The sequence below is a fragment of the Sus scrofa genome, chromosome 13, assembly GCF_000003025.6.
Source record: "Sus scrofa isolate TJ Tabasco breed Duroc chromosome 13, Sscrofa11.1, whole genome shotgun sequence".
Classification (NCBI taxonomy): Eukaryota; Metazoa; Chordata; class Mammalia; order Artiodactyla; family Suidae; genus Sus; species Sus scrofa.
The window spans coordinates 89,289,944-89,313,828 of NC_010455.5; the positions used below are offsets into that span (position 1 = coordinate 89,289,944).

A 23,885-nucleotide genomic window follows, 5' to 3' on the forward strand; every position below is an offset into this window, starting at 1 on the left:
TATCTGACTAGAGAAATATACTACAAAAATTTAAATACTGGCCTGTAATGCAAGTGTAAATATGGACTTGAGAAAGTTACCAGTAGACAATATATGAAGCTATAAAAATGAGTAAGATTTTCTAAGGAGAACAAATACAGTGAGAAAAGGGGGTAGGGGAAGAAAATACAGAACAGCAAAATTTAAAGAGCATGTTTATCATCTATTGGGAGGTAAGACATGTCTGAGATATGACTTAAAATATTTCAGGAGTTCCCACTGTGCTGTAAAGGGATTGGCAACATCTCTGGAGCACTGAGACACAGGTTTGATCCCCTGCCTAACCCAATGGATTGGGGATCTGGCATTGTTGCAGCTATGGCATAGATTGCAATTGTGGCTCAGCTCTGATCCCTGGCTCAGGAATTCCATAAGTCACAGGGTGGCCAAAAATGAAAGAAAAAAAAAATTCCAGCAAAGAAAAAAAAAAATAAAACAAATGTGGTGAACTTCTAGATGCCTAAATGGACATCTCACTACAAATTTTTATAATACTAAAAAAAAAAAAAAATGCTTTAAGGGAAAAAAGGACAGATTCTAGGAAGCGTGGAAAAAAAACAAAGAAAAACAATGGTCAGAAAGTTGGGATAGCAAAAAAAAATCTTGGCCAAGGGATCAAAGAACACCAAAGTTTGAAGAATGAATGTAAGATTGATTTTTTTTAATATGGAATTTATGTTCATTCCCCCTCTTCACCAAAAAGATTAAAGACGATTTACAAAATAAGACGTGATTAAAAGGAAACAAAGTCAGGGCAGAGGAAAAGAAAAAAGGAACACACTGGACATGGCAACAATGAAGTCATGGAAGGCCTTCACAAAGAGAGTTTCCATGGAGGGTGGGAGCAAAAACTGGATTTACTGTGGGCTAGAGAGAGAGTAAAATCTAAAACAGTAAAGGCAAAAATTCAGAAAAGAGAGGATAAAACATGAAAGAGTATAGGTGAAAATGCAGAGAATTTTATCAAGAATTCTCGTGGGAAAAGAAAGGAGAAAGAAAACAATGTGAGATAAATTAATCAACAGGTTGCCTTGAAATGTAAACAGTGTATTTGTGGAAAGATTAGGCTTGATACAGGAGAAAATTAAATCTTCTGGAGAAAGAGAACTATAATTTCTAATCACTATGCTAGGTTTTGTGTATGTGTCTGTTTGTGTCAATGAAATAGGTGTTATTTCACTTTCCATTGGGAGTATAAATAATCAGTCTAAATATCCAGAAAAATTATGTGGTGGAAGTGGAATTTACTCCTTTATCGGGATTATTTCCCATGTTTGAGGACAAAGAAGGGGAGATAAGATAGTTCTGGCCTGCTTATTAGGGTACCAGGTTATGTTACTTTGGGGCATGGAAGAGGGCAGCTTGTTGACTGCAACATTCTAATTCTTACATCTACATGTTCGAATATCACTCATTCCCTTAAAAATCAGTTTTTCTATAACTTCAGTAGGTACGATTTTGCTTTGCTTTCTGAAATTTATATATTACTAAACTTTGTTGTTATCCAAATATAAAATTATAATGAAATACTGATTACATATTTTAAAAATACACATTGTAGTTCCTATTGTGGCTCACCAGGTTAAGAACCTGACATAGTGTCTCTGAGGATGGAGGTGAGATCCCTGGCCTAAGGGGGTTAAGGATCTGTGTAGGGATCTGCATAGGTCACAGATGTGGCCTGAATCCAGTGTGGCTGTGGTATAGGCCACATAGAATATCTACTGAACCTGGCAGAAGACTTCAGATTTCCAAAAAGGCAAGAAACCCTCCACATAACTTGGTAGAACAAAAGGAAAAAAACAGAGAGAGAGAAAGAGAAAAAAGAATCAGGGCAGGACCAGCACTCCTGAGAGGGAGATATGAAAGAAGAAAGGAATCTGCATCTTGTGAGGACACCTGACTGGGAGATCATCCAGGACAGAAGGGGAACCTCAAAGCCTCAGAGAAAACCAGCCATACTTAAGAGAACTACACAGATCATCAATACCACGGCCAAGGACACCAGAGTCTAAGACACTCTGCTGGGGGCTGGGTGCTGAGACTCGGACTCTGGAAGTCAGTTCTGGGAGAGGACTAGGGTTGGCTGTGTGGAAAGAGCCTGAGGGGCTAGGGAGCAGTGCGCCAATGGCTGGGGAGCAGAGTGCCTGAGCCAAGAGAGTATGGGAGCAGGCCTAGGCCTGCAGGAGAAGCAAGGAACCTTTGTTTGGGAAGAAAAGAGAAAAGAGACAGGACCACCATAGGAACATTTTTCTCTGTGCATGTGCAGGCTCTCAAGCAGAAGGGCACCTCTTATGAGGGTGATGTGGGTGGGTGCAAACCACTGCAGCCATCTCAGAACTTTCCAATACTAAAGGTGCCATGAACAGGCACTGCCTGCAACCCCAGTCACCTCAGGGGTCCCCAGTGAGGAAGGCCCTGCAACTGAGTGCTACCTGTTGCCCTCACTCCCATAGGAGCACACACATGTGCCCCACCAAAGGCTCTGGGCACCACCTCCACCTCCTTGAGGGTAACTGCCACTGCCCAGGGCCTAGTAACCAGGCAGTGGCTACAGGCCCTGCCCATTGCCCCCATCTCCCTGGAAGCATGCCCACACCATTTTATTAAGGAGATAACAGCCAGCACACGTTGAGGAAAGAAACAGCAAGCATCCAAAGTAAAAGTAGGCCTCACACCAAAAAAAAAAAGTAAGCCCTCACAAACTCCCGTATATAAATAGTCCTCCAAGACTACAGCAGGTAATTGTTTTCCCTAAACTCAAAGAATAAGAAAAATGTAAGCATAATGAAGAAGCATAGGAACCATATCCAGGTAAAAAGGACAGAATTCCCCACAAAGAGAAAACAATGTAACAGACCCTCTTCAGTCTAACAGACACCAAATTCAAAAAGGAGGAAATAAAAACACTAAAGAAGGAGTCCCTATTGTGGCTTAGTGGGTTAAGAACCCAACTAGTACGCATGAGGATGGGGGTTTGTTCCCTGGTCTTATTCAGTAGGTTAAAGATCCAGTGTTGCCTCAAGCAGCAGCATATGCTGCAGATGCATTTTGAATCTGGCATTGCTCTGGCTGTGGCATGGGCTGACAGCTGCAGCTCTGATTTGACTCCTAGCCTAGGAACTTCCATATGCTGCAGAGGTGGCCCTAAAAATAAAAAAAAAAGGGCAAAAAAGAGAAAATACTGAAGAAATTAAGAACAGATATCAATAGTAATGTAGATTACTTTAGAAAGTAACTAGAAACCATGAAGAGCCAAGAAAAATTAGAAAATTCACTTGCAGAGACACAGGTTGAGGTAAAGGTATTGAAGTGCAGTATGAATAATGCAGAGGAATGAATAAGTGACCTGGAAGACAGAATAATGGAAACAATTCAATCAGGACAGCACTCAGAAAACCAAATTAAAAAAAAAGAATATGGGGTAATATAAAGCAGACCAATCTACACATAACAGAGATTTCAGAAGGAAGAGAAAAAGAAAAGGGAATTGAAAATATACTTGAAGAAATTATGGCTGAAAACTTTATAAATCTAAAGGAAACAGATATCAAGATGCAAGAAGCACAGAGGGCCCCCAACAAGTTGAACCCAAAGAGACCTACAGCAGGATGTGGATTCAAAGGCAGCATGAGAAAAAACAAAGTTAATTATAAGGGAACCCCTATAAGGTTACCAGCTGATTTCTCTACAGAAACTTTACAGGCCAGAACAGAGTGGTAAGATATATTCAAAGTTCAAAACTCATATGATCACCTCAACAGATGCAGAAAAAGCATTTGACAAAATCCAACATACCTTAACATAATAAAGCCATTTATGAAAAACCCACAGCCAATATAATACTCAACAAAGAAAAGCTAAAACCCTTCCCACTAAAATCTGGAACAAGACAAGGATACCCACTCTCACCACTTTTATGCAATGTAGTTAAGTGTTGGAAGTCCTAGCCACAGCAATCAGACAAACAAAAGAAATAAAGTGTATCCAAACTGAAAGAGGTAAAATTGTCACTTTATGCAGATGACATGATACTATACATAGAAAACCCTAAAATCTCCAGACAAAAACTACTCAATCTGATCAACAAATTCAGAAACATAGCAGGATACAAGATTAATATTCAGAAATCGACTGCATTTCTGTATACTATCAATGAAATATCAAAAAAGGAATATTAAAAATATCTTAAAATCATACCTCAAAAAAATCTTAAAGAAAATAAGAACAAAAAATAAAATCAAAAAAAAAAAAAAAAAAAAAGGAGTTCCTGTCGTGGCGCAGTGGTTAACGAATCCGACTAGGAACCATGAGGTTGCGGGTTGGGTCCCTGCCCTTGCTCAGTGGGTTAACGATCCGGCGTTGCCGTGAGCTGTGGTGTAGGTTGCAAACGTGGCTTGGATCCCGCGTTGCTGTGGCTCTGGCGTAGGCCGGTGGCTACAGCTCTGATTCAACCCCTAGCCTGGGAACCTCCATATGCCGCGGGAGCGGCCCAAGAAATAGCAACAACAACAACAAAAGACAAAAAGACAAAAAATAAATAAATAAATAAAAATAAAATAAAATCATGCCCCCAAAAATTAAATACCTAGGAATAAACCTGACCAATAAGGTGAAAGTCTCATATGCTGAGAACCATAAAACGTTACAGGGAAATTAAAGAGGATTCAAAGAAATGCAAAGAGATCCTATGCTCTGTTAAGATGGCAATACTACCCAAAGCAATCTATAGATTTAAGGCAATCCCTATCAAATTTACCCATGAAATTTTTCACAGAACTAGAACAAATAATCCAAAAATTTATATGGAACCACAAAAGACCCAAAATTGCCAAAGATATCTTGAGGAACAAAAGCTAAGCAGGAGGCATAATTCTCCCAGACTTGAGACAGTGTTACAAAGCTACAGTAAACAAGACAGTGTGGTACTAGAACAAGAACAGACATACAGATCAATGGAAGGAAATAGAGCCCAGAAATTCACCTACAGTCAATTAATCTTCAACAATTAATCTTCAACGAAAGACAGCCTCTTCAGCAAGTGGTGCTGGGAAAACTGGACAGCTTGCATGTAAATCAATGAAACTAGAACACATTCTCACACCATGCACAAAAATAAACTCAAAACGGCTTAAAGACTTAAACATAAGATATGACACCATAAAACTCCTAGAAGAGAATATAGGCAAAACATTCTGTTATAAATCATACCAATGTTTTCTTAAGTCAGTCGCTCAAAGCAATACAAATAAAAACAAAAATAAACAAAATGAAACTTAAACTTACAAGCTTTTGCATAGCAAAGGAAACCATAAGAAAAATGAAAAAAACAACCTACAGAATAGGAGAAAGTATTTGCAAACAACACAGTGGACAAGGGCTTAATCTCCAAAACATATGAACAACTCATGCAACTCAACAACAAAAAAACCAGGAGGTCCCACTGTGGCTGAGTAGTAATGAACCAACCAACTATTATCCATGAGGATGCAGGTTCAATCTTCAGCCCTACTCAGTGGGTTAAGGATCCTGCATTGCTGTGGCTGTGGCATAGGCCTGCAGTTACAGCTCCAATTCAACCCCTGGCCTGGGATCTTCCATATGCCACAGGTGTAGCCCTAAAAAAAAGGAAAAATCAAACAAACAAAAAAAAACCAACCCAACTAAAAAATGGGCAGAAAGACCTAAACAGACATTTCTCCAAAGAAGACATACAGATGGCCAGCAGGCACTTGAAAAAATGCTCAACATCACTAATTATTAGATAAATGCAAATCAAATCTACAATGAGGTACCACCTCACGCCTATCAGAATGGCTATCATAAATAAGTCTACAAAAAACAAAAGCTGGAGAGGGTGTGGAGAAGAGAAAACCCTCCTACACTGTTGGTTGGAATGTAAATTGGTACAAGCACTATATAAAACAGTTTTCTCAGAAAACTAAATGCAGAACTACCATATGATCTAGCAATCCTACTCCTGGGTATATATCCAGACAAAACTACAAATTCAAAAAGATACATGCACCCCTATGTTCACAACAACATTACTCACAATACTCAAGACACGGAAACAACATAAATGTCCACAGTTGAACGGATTAAGAAAACGTGGAACACATACACAACGGAATACTACTCAGCCATAAAAAAGAACAAAATAATACCATTTGCAGCAACATGGATGCAACTAAAGATTCTCATACTAAGTGAAGTAAGTCAGAAAGAAGAAGACAAAAACCATATGATATCACATATATGGAATCTATAATATGGCACAAATGAACCTATCTATAGAACAGAAACAGACTCACGGACATGGAGAACATACTAGTGGTTGCCAAGGGGTGGGGGGGAGTGGGACAGATCGGGAGTTGGGGATTAGTAAATACAAAATATTACATTTAGAATGGATAAGCAATGAGGTCCTATTTTATAGCACAGAGAACTATATCCAGTCTCTTGTGATAGAACATGATGGAAGATACTATGAGAAAAAGAATGTATATATATATATGAATGAGTGGGTCACTTTGCTGTTCAGCAGAAAATGACACAACATTGTAAATCAACTATACTTCAAAAATTTTTTTAAGAAAAGCAAGAAAGAAGTTCTCTTGTGGCACAGTGGGTTAAGGATCTGGAGTTGTCACTGAAGTAGCTTGGATTGCTGCTGTAGCACTGATTCAATCTCTAGCCTGAGAATTTCATATGCCATGGGGACAGCCAAAACTAAAACTCATTTTGGACCTAAGAGGAAAAATGACACAAATCAGAAGGTGTAATTAAAAAAAAATAATACACCAAAAACTTATAATAAAAATATAAGAACCAAAGAAGGAAAGGCTACATAAAAGTAAAGAAGATATGAAAGAGGTCACAGAATTTGACAATTAGACAATAAATACTAACCTTTTTAAATGAAATTTAGAGAACTGGTGGCAGAAACCAAATTACAATGAGCTAAGGTGTTAGTAAGTAGAAGCACAGAGTAAAATCAAACTCCAAGAGGTACGAAAGTGAAGGAAAGAAGAGTAGCAACTTAGAGGTGATACATAATCAACATAACGTATATAAAAATGAAAAAGATCTGAGCCATTGGGGAGAGACTGAATAACCAGGCAAAAGGAAAAAAATAACAGACAAAATGCAAAGGAAGGAGTTCCCATAGAGGCACAGTGGAAACAAATCCGCCTAGAAGCCATGAGGTTGCGGGTTCGATCCCTGGCCTTGTTCAGTGGGTTGAAGATCCAGCATGGCCATGAGCTGTGGTGTAGGTCACAGATGCGGCTCAGATCTAGCATTGCTGTGGCTATGGCATAGGCCAGCAGGTGTAGCTCCAATTAGACCCCTACCCTGGGAAACCTCCATATGCCATGAGTGAGGTCCCGGAAAGAAAAAAAAAAAAATGCAAAGGCAGAAAGAGATAGAGTCTAATATACAGACTAAGGTATTGCTCTTACAAAGAACAGACCTCTTCCACCTCTGAGATTAAAAGAGGAAAGGCCAAGAGAAGCAGATAATCCTGGAGGTGGCAAGAATGGAAATTCACATCCAGTGGTCTTTATGTTCACAATGCTACCAAAAGAGTCATTATTTCATAACAACATGTAGCATGAAGCTCAAACTGGCAAGGCAACAGAACCAAGCTGCTCTTTATACATAACATATAAAGAGGTTCCATTCCAGTGCTATGTTTTAGAACAGAAAAGCAATCTGGAAGAAAAAAAAAAAGAAGACAACAAAATTTTCTGGTAGGTAGCCTTAAAAGCATAGGCTCTAGAGTCAGAATGTTGGAGACTATATCCTAGCTCCATCATTTACTAGCTAGATGACCTTAGCCAAGTTAATTTCTGTGTTTCAATTTGGTCACCTGGAAAATGAGAATAATACTTTTGAGGATTAAATGAGAAATCTATGAAAATAACTTAAGGAAAAACTGAGCACACAGGAGCTCACTAAATGTTATAAACTGCTATAAAAACAAAAATCATCATCATTAATGGTATTCTCAGAAAAGAGATTCCAACAGTTCATAAATATGGTGTAGTCTTAAATATACATCTTGCTTACCTTGGGGGGGAAGAACTGGAAGAGGCAGAAGTTTACACCAAATCTTATTACAGCAACTGACAGTGTTTCTCTCTCTACTATAAACTTTCAAAGAAAAATTACTTCAATTCAGCAAATATAACCCTAATTCACTTAATTATGTGAATTCCAGTATAAAACGCTGACCAAGCATATTTCTTCCCATGAATGATTCTTTAACATAATACTTTTTATAATGTAAGACAAACATAAATTACATCGCATTTTTAAAGGGCTGTGAAAACTTACAATCCAGTTGCTTAACACAGAAAGTGGACAGATGATCAATGTTGTTCTTGGTCTCTCTTCAACATCAGTCTTCTTAGAACCCTCTACTGCAGATGCTCCTGAAAGAATCAATCAGTGACAGAGCTATCTTTCTTTTTTTTTCTCGAATAGAAATGAACTCAATAAAGTGACGATAAAAATGTGCCTCTATGAAATTACAAAGAAATTAAAATGAAGGACTTGTGTTTCTAGCCATAATGAAGTAAGAGGAACTAGATTTTACCTTGCCACTTTATACAACTTAAAACCTAGGTAGGTGATTATTTATCGGGGGGGGGGGAGGTAGAGGACTGTGACAGGAGGGGGCACAAGGAGGAAGTTTCAAAAATCTCCTGATACTCATTAGGTTATTCATAGTTTTTAGGGTGAATGGTTTTATGCAATATTCTGAATTTATATTAGAGTTAGTATGATGAACTGCAAGATGACCCCCAACAATATCTGCTTACAACCTTGTGTAGTCCCCTCCCACATTCAACCAATGTTGCTCTATGTAACCAATAGGATATAGCAGAAAGGATGATGTACCACTTCTGAGGTTAAATTCTAGAAGATGCAGCCAGTCTCAGGGGTTCTCTCCCTCTCTCTAGTCGGGCTCTCTCTGATTACTCTCTCAAGGGGAAGCCAGCTGCCATGTTGTGAGGACACTCAGGCAGCTTATAGAAAGACACACTACAATTTTATTTTCTACTCCCCTACCAGACAGTATTTACATTATTTCCTATGTATCACTAAAATAATGTGGCAACAAAAAGTATTTTTTCACATCTCCTTGTACATACCTAGAGTTCTTGGTGATTTATCTTTGGCTTCATTATTTTTGGCCTACTTGCTCTCTATGGTAATTTACACTCCCATCTAGCATGTGTTCCTGCTATTGCACAACCTTGCCTACACTCGACACTGATATTTTAAATATTTATAAACATGATGGGTTAGATGGTATCTCACTATTCCTTTAATTTGTATTTCCCCAATGACTGATGACTGAGTCTGCCTATCTTTCTCTATGTTTACTGGTTATTTGGGTTTCCTTTCCATGGACTATACATTTATATTGTCAATGTTTATTCTATTTGGATGTCTTTTTCTAATTAACTTGTAAAGGATTCTTTATATATTCTAGATACTAATCCTTTCTAAGTTACACTTATCCCAAATTTTTCTTAAGACTTATCATTCTTCACTATGTTTATAGTGACTTTATTTATTTATTTATTTTATTTTGGCTGCTCCATGGCACATGGACCTCCTGGGCCAGGGATCAGATCTGAGCCGCAGTTGTAACTTATGCCACACCTATGCCTGGGTGGGGAACAAACCTGCGTCCTGGCAATTCAGAGATGCTGCCAATCCCATTGAACCACAGCAGGAGCTCCTACGGTCCTTTCAATGCATGGAAATTTTATATGCAGACAATTTAATCAACCTTTTTCTTCCTTTTGTCTTAAATTTAAGAAATCACTATCTACCCAACAAGATATAGCTTCCATCTTCACTAACTGATTTTTGTTTCTATTCTGCTTCTCTTCCATAAATATGGTATTTTGGTTCTATTTCATCTATGATTTTTCAAGTTTCTTGTGTTATAGCTATGTGTCTGTAACAGAAAGGAACTTTTTTCCTGTGAATTTAATTCTATCTCAATTAAAAATTTCACTTTCCAGAATTCCCACTGTGGTGCAACGGGACTGACAGTGTCTTAGGAGCACTGGAATACACAGGTTCAATCAGCAGCCCAGCACAATGGATTGGGGATTAGGCGTTGCCACAGCTGCAGCTTAGGTGGAGACTGTGGCTCGGATCTGATTCCTGCTCAGGGAACTCCAAATGCTGCTGCAGGGTGACCCCCCCCAAAAAAAGAAAAGAAAGAAAAAAATTACACTTTTCTTGAAATTTCTAAAGTTAAGGTCAAGAGTGATCTAAAACCTGGATTTTCCTATTCATAATTGTCGAATTTTTATTATTTTTTATTTATTTATTTCTTGTCTTTTTTTTTTTTGCCATTTCTTGGGCTGCTCCCATGACATATGGGGGTTCCCAGGCTAGGGGTCAAATCGGAGCTGTAGCCACTGGCCTACACCAGAGCCACAGCAACGCGGGATCCGAGCCGCATCTGCGATCTACACCACAGCTCACGGTAACGCCGGATCCTTAACCCACTGAGCAAGGCCACGGATCGAACCCACAACCTCATGGTTCCTAGTCAGATTTGTTAACCACTGAGCCTCAATGGGAACTCCCACATAATTGTTTGATTTTTAGACCAAAGTTAGCTCTCATTATCAGCTCAAATATCACTTTCTTAAATAGGCACCTTCGATCAATCTTTATTTCATAATCCTCCTTTATTTTCTTTAGAGCACTTATTTAATTAAAGTTATGACATATATTTAGGTGCTCCTAGGTTGGGTGCATATATTTACCATTGATTTATATCTTCTTCTTGGATTGATTCCTCAATCATTATGTAGTGACCTTCTCTATCTCTTGTAACAGTCTGTACTTTAAAGTTTATCTCATAAAAGTACTGATACTCCAGCTTTCTTTTCATTTCCATTTGCAGGAAATATATTTTTCCATCCCCTCACTTTTAGTCTGTCTGTGTACTTCCCTAGATCTGAAGTAAGTCTTTTTTAGGTAGCACATATATGGGTCTTGTTTTTGTATCCATTCAGCTACTCTATATCTTTTGGTTTAAGCATTTAGTCCATTTATATTTAAGGTATTATTGATATGTATGCTCTTACTGCCATTTTGTTAACTGTTTTGGATTTGGTTTTGCAGGTCATTTTTCCCCATTTCTTTGTCTTTTGTTCTCTTGTGATTTGATAGCTATCTTTAGTGTTACGTCTGGACTCCTTTTCTTTTTAGTGTGTATTCCTATTATAGATTTTTGGTTTGCAGTTACCATGAGGTTCTGTAGAGCAGTCTAGATAGATACATACGTGACTGTTTTAAGTTGCTGATTTCTTACATGCATGACTTCCTACCTTTACTGTATATTTGCCTTTACTGGTGAGCTTTTTCATTTTGTAATTTTCTTGTTTCTAGTTGTGACTTTTTCTTTTTTGCCTAGAGAAATTCCTTTAACATTTGTTGTAAAGCTGGTTTGGTGGTATAGAATTCTTTTAGCTTTTGCTTGTTTATAAGACTTTAGGTTCCTCCATCAAATTTAAAGAAGACACATGCTGGAGTATTCTTGGCTGAGAACACTTGTTCCCTTTCATCATTTTAAATATGTCATACCACTCCCTTCTGCCCCAAACAGTTTCTGCTGAAGAAACAGCTGGTAGCCTTACAAAAGTTCCCTTGTATATTACTTGTTGCTTTTTCCTTGCTATATTAAATATTCTCTTTACCTTTAACTTCTGTCATTTTAATTACAATATGTCTTGGTGTTTTCCTTTTGGGATCATACTGTAAGGGACCCTCTGCTTTCTGGATTTGGGTGACTGTTTCTTTTCCAAGATTAGAGAAGTTTCCAGCTATTATGTCTCAGGCCCTTTTTCTCTCTTCTCCTCCTGGGACACCATAATGCAAATAGTCGTGGGCTTGATATTCTCCCAGAAGTCTCTTAAAATGTCCTCATTTCTTTTCATTCTTTTTTCTGTTCAGCAGCAGTGATTTTCACAGAGCTAGAGGAATCAGGTTCCCTGACTTCAGACTATAGTACAAAGCCACAGTAATCAAAACAGTATAGTACTAGGAGTTCCCATTGTGGCTCAGCAGTAATGAACCCAAATAGTATCCATGAGGATTCGGGTCTGATCCCTGACTCTGCTCAGTGGGTTAAAAATCCAGTGTTGCTGTGAACTGTGGTATAGGTCACAGACACAGCTTGGATCTGGCGTTGCTGCTGAGGCACAGGCCGGCAGCTGCAATTCCAGTTCAACCCCTAGCCTAGGACTTCCACATGCTGAGGGTGCCACCCTAAAAAGCAAAAAAAAAAAAAAAAAAAAAAAAAAGAAATTCACAAAATAGCATAGTACCATCACAAAACAGTCAGATAGATCAGGGGAACAAGACAGAGTCTAGAAATAAACCCACAGACTTATGGTCAATTAATCTATGATAAAGAAGGCTAGACTATACAATAGAGAAAAGACAATCTCTTCAATAAGTGGTTCTGGGACAACTGGACAACTACATATATATTAAGAATGAAATTAGAACATTCACTAATACCACATACGAAAACTCAAAATGGATTAAAGATCTAAATGTAAGGCTGGATGCTATAAAACTCCTAGAGGAAAATATACACAGAACATGTTTTGACATAAATTTCAGCAAATTTTTTTTGGATCTGTCTCCTAAAGAAAGTAAAGGGAATAAAAGCAATAATAAACAAATAGAACCTAATTAAACTTAAAAGCTTTTGGACAGCAAAAGAAAACATTGATAAAATGAAAAAAGAAGCTACTGAATGGGAGAAAATATTTGCAAATGATAAGACAGATAAGACATTAGATCCAACACATATAAACAGCTCATACATCAAAACAATTCAACATCAAAATCACAGATAACCCAATTATAAAATAGGCAGAAGACCTGAATAGATATTTCCAAAGAAATACAGATGAACAAGAAGCACATGAAGAGATGCTCAATATCATTAATCATAAGGGAAATGCAAATCAAAATCACCATGAGATATCACCTTACACCTCTCAGAATGGTTAACATTCTGATAAGTACTGGTGAGGATGTGAAGGAAAGGGAAACCCTCCTACACTGTTAGTGGGAATGTAAACTGGTGTAGCCACTGTGGAAAACAGTATGAACATTTCTCAAAAAACTAAAAATACAACTACCACGTGACCCAGCAATTCCATTCTTGAATATATATCTGAAGACCAAAAAACACTCATTTGAAAAGATGTATGCACCCCAATGTTCAGGGCATTATTTACAACAGCCAAGATATGGAAGCAATCTAAGTGTCCATCAACAGATGAATGCATAAAGAATATGCATACACACACACATATAATGGAATATTATATATATTACATACATAACAGTATACACACACACACACACACACACTCACACACACATATATAATGGAATATTACACAGCCTTTAAAAAGAGATGAAATTTTGCCATTTACAGCAACATGGATGGACTTGGAGGGTATTATGCTAAGTGAAATAAGTCAAAGAAAACAAATACTGTATGATATCACATATATGTGGAATCTAAAAAATACAACAAACTAGGGAATATAACAAAAAAGAAAAAGGCTCACAGAAATAGAAAACAAACTAGTGGTTACCAACGGAGAAAGGAAGAAGCGAGGGGCAATATAGGAATAAGAAAGTAGAGGTACAAACTAGTAAGTATAAAATAAGCAACAAGGATATACTGTACAACCCAAGGAATATCACAAATATTTTATAAAACCATAAATGGAGTATAACCTTTAAAAATTGTGAATCACTATACTGTACACCTATAACTTATATAATACTGTTCAGCAACTATACTTCAATTAAAAAATGTTTTAAATTATGTGTTTATGTTTCCCTCCCACCCCCCGACAGCACTAGATAAGCTCCATGAAAACAGTCTTTGGTTTGCTATACCCTCAACATGTAAAACAGGAACTAAGATAAAGAAATACAGTAACTTGTTACAGATCACCTTAACCACAGTCTCTTTCCATTTGAAATATTCAGAATCTTAAGCACTGTCATTTTCCTATGAATTACAAAATATAAAGTTATAATGGGGGAGTTCCCGACATGGCTCAGTGGTTAATGAATCTGACTAGGAACCATGAGATTGCAGGTTCGATCCCTGGCCTCTCTCAGTGGGTTAAGGATCCGGCGTTGCCGTGATCTGTGGTGTAGGTCACAAATGCGGCTCAGATCCCACGTTGATGTGGCTCTGGTATAGGCCGGCAGATACATCTCCAACTAGACCCCTAGCCTGGGAACCTCCAGATGCCATGAGTGTGGCCCTTAGAAAAGACAAAAAAAAAAATTTATAATGAAGATCACTGACATTTTTAAATTGAAAATCAAATTCTTATACCAAGAATTAAAATTGTATTATAATTCTAATTAATCCAAATGAAATTAAGTTTTAAAGTAGCCATAAATTGTTCTATGCCTTTACTAGGAAAAACATCTCTGCTACTCAAACAAGTAATAGTCCCCCTTCCCATCATATTTTTGACCAAACTAAAACATACAGAATAGGAAAATACATCAAAGTGCACTTTTAAAAATGAGATTTTTTTTTTCTTTTCACTACTTAAATTTCTTTTAATATGGTTTTATAACTTTTGTCATTAAAATCTTTTTCTTTGAAAAATACAAAAAACAAACCAAACAAAAGCTAAAAATCCAGAAGATTTACTAACCCTTTTTCAACATTTTCTTTTTCATTGTAGGGGTAGATGAAGTAAGTGCACATGCAAACTCTGCATCTTCTTTAACCTTAGATGATCCTGCTGAGGTAAAAACCAGAGAATCATTAAGATAGTTAAAAACTAATTCTCTCCTGTACTTAGGTACAGGTACTTTCAAAGGACAGGAAATATAATACCACTTCCAAACTCTCTTAGGAGCGTATATCATTAAATAAAAATAAAATAGTAACCAAATTGCGTCTTCTAAGCATATTCTTCTAGCTCAGAGAAGAAAGGCAAAAAATGTAGTCATTTATGATAAATTTTTGCTTCTCTTGAGGAAGAGAAGTAAAAACAGAAGTAACCATATGCAGAGTGACTCAGCTCCCAGGTGGAAGGAGAATTTTCAGTGAAACAGGTGATTAACATTTAATGAAAAGGCTGCCAAATTTTCAGATCAGTCAATGGTGATGAGTTACTTTCCAAAAGTAATACAGTTTCTTACTAAGAATATAATATGATCTGGAGTTCCCGTTGTGGCACAGTGGTTAACGAATTCGACTAGGAACCATGAGGTTGCAGGTTCGGTCCCTGGCCTTGCTCAGGGGGTTGAGGACCCAGCATTGCCGTGAGCTGTGGTGTAGATTGCAGACGCAGCTCGGATCCTGTGCTGCTGTGGCTCTGGTGTAGGCCGGCGGCTGCGGCTCCAATCAGACCCCTAGCCTGGGAACCTCCATATGCCACAGAAACAGCCCTAGCAAAGGCAAAAAGACAAAAAGTCTACAAACAATAAGTGCTGGAGAGGATGTGGAGAAAAAGGAACACTAGTACACTGCTGGTGGGATTGTAAATTGGTGCAACCACTGTGGAAAGCAGTATGGAGATTCCTCAGAAAACTAAACAGAACTACCATCTGATCCAGCAATCCCACTCCTGGGCATCTATCCAGAGAAAACCACGACTCACAAAGACACATGTACTCCAATGTTTACTGTGGCACTATTTACAATAGCCAAGACATGGAAACAACCTAAATGTCCATCGACAGAGGAGTGGATCCAAAAGATGTGGTACATATACACAATGGAATATTACTCAGCCATTAAAAAGAACGAAATACAAGCATTTTTTGCAACATGGATGGACCTAGAAACTATCATACTAAGTGAAGTCAGCCATACAATGAGACACCAACATCAAATGCTTTCACTGACATGCGGAATCTGAAAAAAGGACAGACTGAACTTCTTTGCAGAACAGATGCTGACTCACAGACACTGAAAAACTTATGGTCTCTGGAGGAGACAGTTTGGGGGGTGGGGGGATGTGCCTGGGCTGTGGGATGGAAATCCTGTGAAATCAGATTGTTATGATCATTATACAACCACAGATGTGATAAATTCATTTGAGTAATAAAAAAAATGGGAAAAAAAGAATATAATATGATCTGATTAAGAGGAAAAGAAAATAAAGTGAATGTTTTAAAGATAAAGGAAAAAGTAAAGATACTCACTGAATACTTGTAAATTTGTCTAATGCTCACAATAATAATAGTATTACAATGCTAACAAGGCACTCTCACCCTACTTTTGTAACTATAATTCATACTTATATGAAAAAGGCTTTATTAAAGTCATTTTATAAATAGTAATTTTATTTAAAGTTGGTTTAAATATTTTCTCTTAGGTTTTAATTTGCACCTATTCCTTCAATTTGCCTCATTCATTGAACCCTTGGTAAACTCCATAATAGTTCAAATGTAAAAAGCAGTCCAATTCAAGACCTATTACTAAAGAATTCCAAGCTAGACAGATACAAATCAATAAGGTTTTATTTTAAAAATCTCCAAGTGTAGATTAGAGATATTGAGAGATATATACATACCTCTGACTCTGATTTTAGTCTCTGATTGTGTATTTTTCAGTTTGCCTAAAAACAAAACCAAATATAAAATGGTCACACTAAGAAGTTAAAATATAGGATACATTATCAAGTCAAACTCATTTCATATTACCTTTCATTTTCTGTGGCAAGTCACTTGTGTCAATGTCCTCTGAATCGCTGCTTTCAGTGTACTGTACAACAGTTTTCCTTCTAAAATTAAGTATACACAAATTTTTAAGCAACCCGAAACAAAAATGGGATATAAAAAATCATGTTTCACAAATGCAGTACAAATGCTTTGATCTTGCCCTTTTATTTTTTGAAAAAATTTCAAGAGAAAGTATTTTCATTTGACAAATGAAAGTCAAATTTGCTAAAAGCATTTTCCTTTCACAGATGCATTCACTATACAAAATACAAGTATCACTACTATTAAATTAAATTTGAGGAAGTAAATCATTCTAAATTAGCAATTACTTGACTACTTTAATATCTGATAATTCAATTAAAACACATAAAACTAGAAAAAAACTAGACTATCAAAAAAAAAAAAAACCTCTCCAATATAATGAAGCAAACAGATTAAGGGACAAAAATATAATTCACAAAAAAATTTTTATAAATTTCATGTAAAACTGGTACAATATGGTGGTTAAGTGCCTAAGAACAATGGACTCTGAACTGAGACTCTATGCCACCATTTATTTGCTATGTGACTTTGGGCAAGTCACCTAATATTCTTCTAAGCTTCAGTTTCCTCACTTGGAAAATAGGAAGAAAGATACAATCCACTTCACAGGATAAAAATGTATTACCATAGGAAGTTCCCACTGTGGCTCAGTGGTAATGAGCCCGTCTAGTACCAGTGAGGATGCAGGTTTGACCCCTGGCCTTGCTCAGTGGGTTCAGGATCCGGCACTGCTGTGAGCTGTGGTGAAGGTCACAGACGTGGCTCCTTGGATCCTCTGTTGCTGTGGCTGTGACACAGGCTGGCAGCTGTAGCTCCATTTCAACCTCTAGCCAGGGAACTTCCATATGCCGCAGGTGCAGCCCTAAAAAGCAAAAAAAAACAAAAAAAGGTATTACTATATGCAAAGCCCCTACAATAATGCCTGTTGTACTGTAAGTATCTATGTATCAGTTATACTATGTGTATCAGTCGTTATTGTTAGTTTGCCCCATGTCATTATTATCTCCACACCCTCTATCTGATCTTGCCTACCTACAGTGCTCTGTAACCCACACCCACGGTCAGTTCAGAGTTATAAGATTTGAGATATAGATGAAAGGGAAACATGAGTTCTGGTTTTGTGCTCAGTTCAGAGAGGTATTAAAGAATGAGAAAAATTAACAAAGCTTCAGTTTTGAGATCTCTACAGGTGGAACAGCTATCAGGTGGAACAGCTATCAGGACACACTTGAAGTCCCACCTGTAGATATCGATGGTGGACAATAAAACACAAAAGCCAATGCTGCAGGAGTGGCCCTAGAAAAAGCAAAAAGACAAAAAACAAAAAACAAACAAAAAAAAACACCCCACAAAAGCCAAGTATTTAGATCTACCCCAGAATATAAATAAAATTTATAAAGTTAATAGATTCAAGAGGAGGTCAGGAGGGCCTTATGCCCTGTATTCAAATTCTCTCCCTAGCCTACCTAAATATCTTCATAATAATTTTATAATGTCTTATTTCCACTAAAGATGAAGTGAGAAAGAACCAAGATGAGCAAAGAATGCTTTTGTCAAGCCATCCAAGCCATCATCAGTTCTCAGCTCCTCCAATTTATAAAGAAAACTCTTCTAAAGTCTCAACAAGAACAGAAACCCAATGGCTAGATCTTAGTTGAAAGAAACAGGAAAACAGCAGAAATGCAAGTGATTACTAAAAATTACCAATTCACCGCTTTCATATATTAATATTACTTTTTTTCACCTATAAAATGAAAACAGGAGTTCCTGCCGTGGTACAGTGGGTTAAGAACCCAACTGCAGTAGTTCAGGTAGCTGTGGAGGTGTGGTTTGATCCCTGGCCCTGCACAGAAGGTTAAAGGATCTGGCAGTGCTGCAGATGTAGCTCAGATTCACATTCCTGGCCTGGGAACTTCCATATGCTGCAAGTACAGCCATTAATAAGATAATAATAACACATGAAGTAAAATGAGTACAGCCTTCCCAATATATGAAATAAAATGAGAACAGTGATTTTAGCAGTTTCAAATTAAAAAATATATTTGAAAGAACTATGTGACTGAATAATGGTCCTATCTCTCTCCTACATGTAAGAGAATGGAGAAAGAGTTTAAACATGTTATATAAAATCAAACCATAATGGAGTTTACCTTTTGGGGCGGGAGCTAGACAATTCTGACTTGGGATATTTATTCTTTCCCTTGACATCTGAAATACTGGGTTCTCCACTACATCTAGATCCTTCCATTTCAAAGAAAAGGACAAATATACAGAGTATTAGTAAATTGTTTTAGACTATATTATCCTTAAAACCTTAGTTTTCCAACTCAATAGTTCAACTTTCTTAATACCATCATTCCACTTTTCTTTCCAGTAAACCAGCCAGCTATCCTCTCTACAGTTTCCTAATCTAGTATTTTCTCACCAAAAAGTACCTGAAGTTTTTTTTGTACAGTCTTTCCCCTGTAGTTATCCAGCCAACCCCCACATGGGCTTAATTTCCTGCTGTACCAAGGCTGCTGAGAGCTGCTGGGGGAAAAAATGAATAAATAGGAGATATTAAAAATGTCCATTTTCCAAAGTTCTCTGGGGGCTCGGTAGGTTCAAGATTTGGCATTGTCACTGATGTGACTTTAGCAGCTGCTGTGGCACAGGTCTGATTCCTGGCCTGGGAATCTCCATATACAGCGGGTGCACTGTCCCTGGCCAAATGTCTATTCTACAACCTCAGCAGTCACCTTGTGTCACTTAGCAACTCTTTTAGCTCACACAGCCTCCCTACCCATTCACGAGAATGATCTATATTACACTAGATCCTCTGCCAAGATTTTTAACTCCTTTTACTCCAAGAGGATGACCTACTTCATTTTACAAAAGAAAATCAGATATCCATCTATAAGCTATCAATTTTCCTTTCCTATGTTTTTATTCCCTCAATTATCTGTATTTTCCCTCAACCCTACTTCCTTTCCCTCTAATGCTAACTCATCTGTTTTCTTGATCTCATTTCCTCCCACAGGCCAACAACTTATTCTCTCCATTATATCCTATCTTTTCCTATCCATGAATTTCTTTCTTAACCCCCCACCAAAAGCCCTCAATTCTGCCTCCCTCTCCAAGTATTTTTCTCCTATATCAAATAGCAAAATATATAACAGCATACAGTTATTTCCAATTCTTCATCCACTAGTCTTAATTTAAAATATTTTCACATTGCTGTGGCTGTGGCATAAGCCAGTGGCTACAGCTCTGATTCAAACCCTGGCCTGGGAACCTCCATATGCCACAGGTGTGGCCCTAAAATATATAATTTTTTTTCAACGTTGCTCTGGTCTAACCAATCTTCAAAAATTAATTTTGTGGTCACTGGTTGCAAAATCCAGCCATATAACTGTTAAATCCATAGACCCCTCTTCATTTCTCCTCTGACTTCAGAATTCGGCTCTAACCTGTTTCTATCCTGACCTGCTGTTGTTCCTGCACATAGCATTATGAATACCGTAAACTACTCTGAGACCCCAGAACAATATGCTCTCTCTTTTGTTTTGAGCTTCCCTTTCACGGAATTTTTTTCTCAACCAAAAATGCTCTTTCTCAGTTTCTCTGATTTACATACTACCACCCAATTCCATTATCGCCTCCTTGATGAAAAACTTCCTGATTACTAGTCCTCATGAGAATCTTTAGGAAAAGAGATCTGAAATTTTTGTATAGTACTAAGCCAGAGTGGGAATTATATCATTAAGTTGGAAAAAATCTAAATGAAACATGGGGTCATGTTCAAAATTAAAGTTTACCTTTGGTTAGTCCATCTGCCTTTTCACTGGTATTGTTCCCTCCAAGTTGCACAGATTCATCGTAAACATTACATTCCTGGATGAAAACGCATATTTCTTACATAACTACTGTCAGTTTAAAAATGCATCTCATTTTATATTGATTTACCTTACATAATAAGGACCACCTAAATTGCTACCCCATTCTATAGCAATGGGAGAAGATGCATTAAGAGGAAAAATGTACAAACTGATGAAAAAAATTTTCACAGGTACCTCAAAAAAGAAAACTAGTCCATCTTAACCTTTTCAAAGGGAATACAAAAAGCAAACCACAATTATAAACTGCACATTAGTTACTGTGAGAAACATTCATAAATGGGATTTTAGAATTAAAAGGAATTCTAAGACTAAAAACTCAATAACTCAAAAGTCCCTGCTCAGTAAATAATAGATCTTAAGTGAGGCTGCCACTGACATCCTGTTTTTCTGGAATTCCCAGAGTGGATAGGGGAACAGTCAGGTTTCAGAGTGCCTCCTCTCTTACTGACTTTTTCCTTTTCCTTTCACATGTTCTCCATTGTTTCAAAATACAAAATCCAATCAAAACCTAGGTATTCATGAGCATAAAATTTCTATAGAAGTAAAATTTTATAGTTTTTTGTGAAAATCTTTTCAACTGAGTCTAGTAGGGCAAGGTTCCTCCAATCTTATTTTTAATTCTTGACTTGGTTCTACAGTAGGCATGACAAAGGATTTAATTAATTCTTTCAGTTTAAAAGGGAGCTCATACTGTAAAAGTCAGATCATTTTTTAATCAAAACCTGAGAGTGGTGTTCAAGATTGATTGGCAGGAGTACAAAGTAATCTCTGCCTAGAATTAGTGCTAATAAAGGATAATTGATTTTAATTTTTAAAAAAGAATTTTATTTTTTTATTATTATTATAGTTGATTTACAATGTTTCATCAAGTTCTGCTGTACAACAAAGTGACCCAATCACACACATTTCCCTGTGCTATACAGTAGGATCTCATTGCCAAAAAACAGAATTTTAAACGTTTTATAAAATCCTATTAGAGTGTAAGTTTTACTAAAAACGTTGTTGAAAAGATAATCTATCCCCTTTCAATGGTATAGTCTAAATAAATTAAAAATCCAAGATGTTCCATTTTTAGAGATAATCAGTAGTATGTATTATTTAGATAACTAACTTTTTAAAACATTAACTCTAAGAAACTGACGTTAAAAATGCCATTCATCAAACATTCTACCCAGCCTTCAGTAATCAGTATAATCATTTATATTATATTAAGTAGTATGCAAAAAATAATTCAAGGAGTTTCTGTCATGGCTCAGCGGAAACAAATCCGACTAGGAACCATGAGGTTGCGGGTTCAATCCCTGGCCTCGCTCAGTGGGTTAAGGATCCGGCGTTGCCGTGAGCTGTGGTGTAGGTCACAGATGCGGCTCAGATCTGGCATTGCTGTGACTCTGGTGTAGGCTGGCAGCTGCAGCTCTGATTAGATCCCTAGCCTGGGAACCTCCATATGCTGTGGGTGTGGCCCTAAAAGGACAAAAGACAAAAGAAAAAAAAAAGGAAAAAAAAGAATTCAGAAGTTTATCTACAAATAAAGGATATCCTCTACATTATTCTTGTTATATTAAATAGTTTTGCTTAGTAAGCCTTTTCTTCATAAAGTTCAAAGACATAAAGACCAACCTATTAAATTATAAATACTCCAATATCATAGAATTTAAATTAACATTTTACTCTGTAAGCTTGGACTAGCCAAATCTATTTGAAATAATGAAAATTTTGTTGCAATAAATGCTTAGCTAGAAATCACATTTTCAGCCTCAATTTCAACAAATATAGCAAAAAAAAAACTTCCTACTACATGATACCTTATATGCATGGCTGATCTTGGGGAATAAAGGGAAAGCTTTACTGAAAACAGATAATTTTTAAATTGATAATTGACAATGAAGCTATAAGTAGTCTTAAGTGCTATTCTTCAGTTTTAAAAACTAAATGTAGAAAGAAAAGGACATAGGCATTGAACTATCAGGGTAGGGAACTGAATCCAAATGTTAACAACACTAAACTCCCCATCAAAGTACAAAGAAGGAAATGTAACTAAGTGCAAAAATTAATAAAACAGAATCTTAATAAACAGTGGCAGGGAAGTGATGTGCAGCATCTTTGAAACCTAAAAAAATCAGAAGAACAGCAGTAGAGAAAATTCCAATAAAGAGATATATTTACATATACTTTGCATTTAGTTATTTCCTACTTTAAGTTGTTTGGATTTTCAGCTGAGAATGAAGAGTAACTGTTTCACACCAATAACATTTATTTTCCCCACAAAACTAAATAATTATTAATTCTTAGAAACTGAATATAATACATTGTGTATGTATGCTATATACAAAAACATACATTATCAAAAACAGTCACTCATATCTTATAACTCAGATATAGTTATCATTATTAACATTTTGGTACATACAGTGTGTGTGACTACACTTATATATAAATAAGTATTTACAAAATGAAAACTCAAACTCTATACACAAATGTGCACCTGTTTTTTTTCTTAACTAAAAAATATCATGAAAGTAAACACTCTTCAAAAATAGGATTTTGTAGTTATATAACATTAAATTTTATTGTTATATTGTAATTTAACTGTTACCTCATTGAGAAGTGTTTCTTTTCTGCCTTTAAAATATTCTGGGGGAAAAATACTTATATTTTTCTCTTTGGAAAAAAATGCATTTCTGATCACTTCTTTAATTTCTTGAAATAGCATTACTGAGTCAAAGATTATAAACCCTTCAAAGGCTTTTGATACACATTACTAAACTGCCTTCCAGAATGTGCCTTCATTCTTACCAGCAACATACAAGAAAGGCCATTCATCAAATCTCTAAAAATCTGGTATTATCAATACCAAATGGCAATAATTTTTAAAAGACAATAGATTTTATAATAAATCAGAGACATCAGAAAAAAACTCACATACTTTACCTTCTTCAGTTGATTTTTTTTAATTCTTTCAAAAGGAAGAGGTTTGCCATCATGGAAGTTGGTAAGAATCACTGCAATGGCTGTCAGAGTTTTACCCTTTAAATAAATGTTTTATAAAAACAAATGGTCAGACTCTGAAACCCAGCCCACCAGAGAACATTCCAAAACCACATTTAATGAAAAAAATATTTCATTAAGTTAGTAAATGCTTTACCACAT

The 23,885-nt window shown here is 36.6% G+C and overlaps 1 protein-coding gene across 4 annotated transcripts in view; it reads right to left on the reverse strand.

Annotated features, from left to right (window-relative positions):
• HLTF (helicase like transcription factor) overlaps positions 1-23,885 on the reverse strand; it is a 71,822-nt gene that overhangs the window by 28,745 nt on the left and 19,192 nt on the right. For 3 of the 4 annotated variants that reach the window (XM_003358605.5, XM_013992063.2, XM_013991989.2), the window contains exons 8-14: positions 23,667-23,762; positions 20,655-20,730; positions 19,008-19,098; positions 16,798-16,877; positions 16,668-16,712; positions 14,796-14,885; positions 8,380-8,477 (exon numbers count right to left, since the gene is read on the reverse strand). In XM_003358605.5, coding sequence (XP_003358653.2) covers positions 8,380-8,477; positions 14,796-14,885; positions 16,668-16,712; positions 16,798-16,877; positions 19,008-19,098; positions 20,655-20,730; positions 23,667-23,762 — 576 coding nt within the window. The remainder of the gene's footprint in view (positions 1-8,379; positions 8,478-14,795; positions 14,886-16,667; positions 16,713-16,797; positions 16,878-19,007; positions 19,099-20,654; positions 20,731-23,666; positions 23,763-23,885) is intronic. The other variant, XM_013992040.2, reaches the window with a different exon arrangement.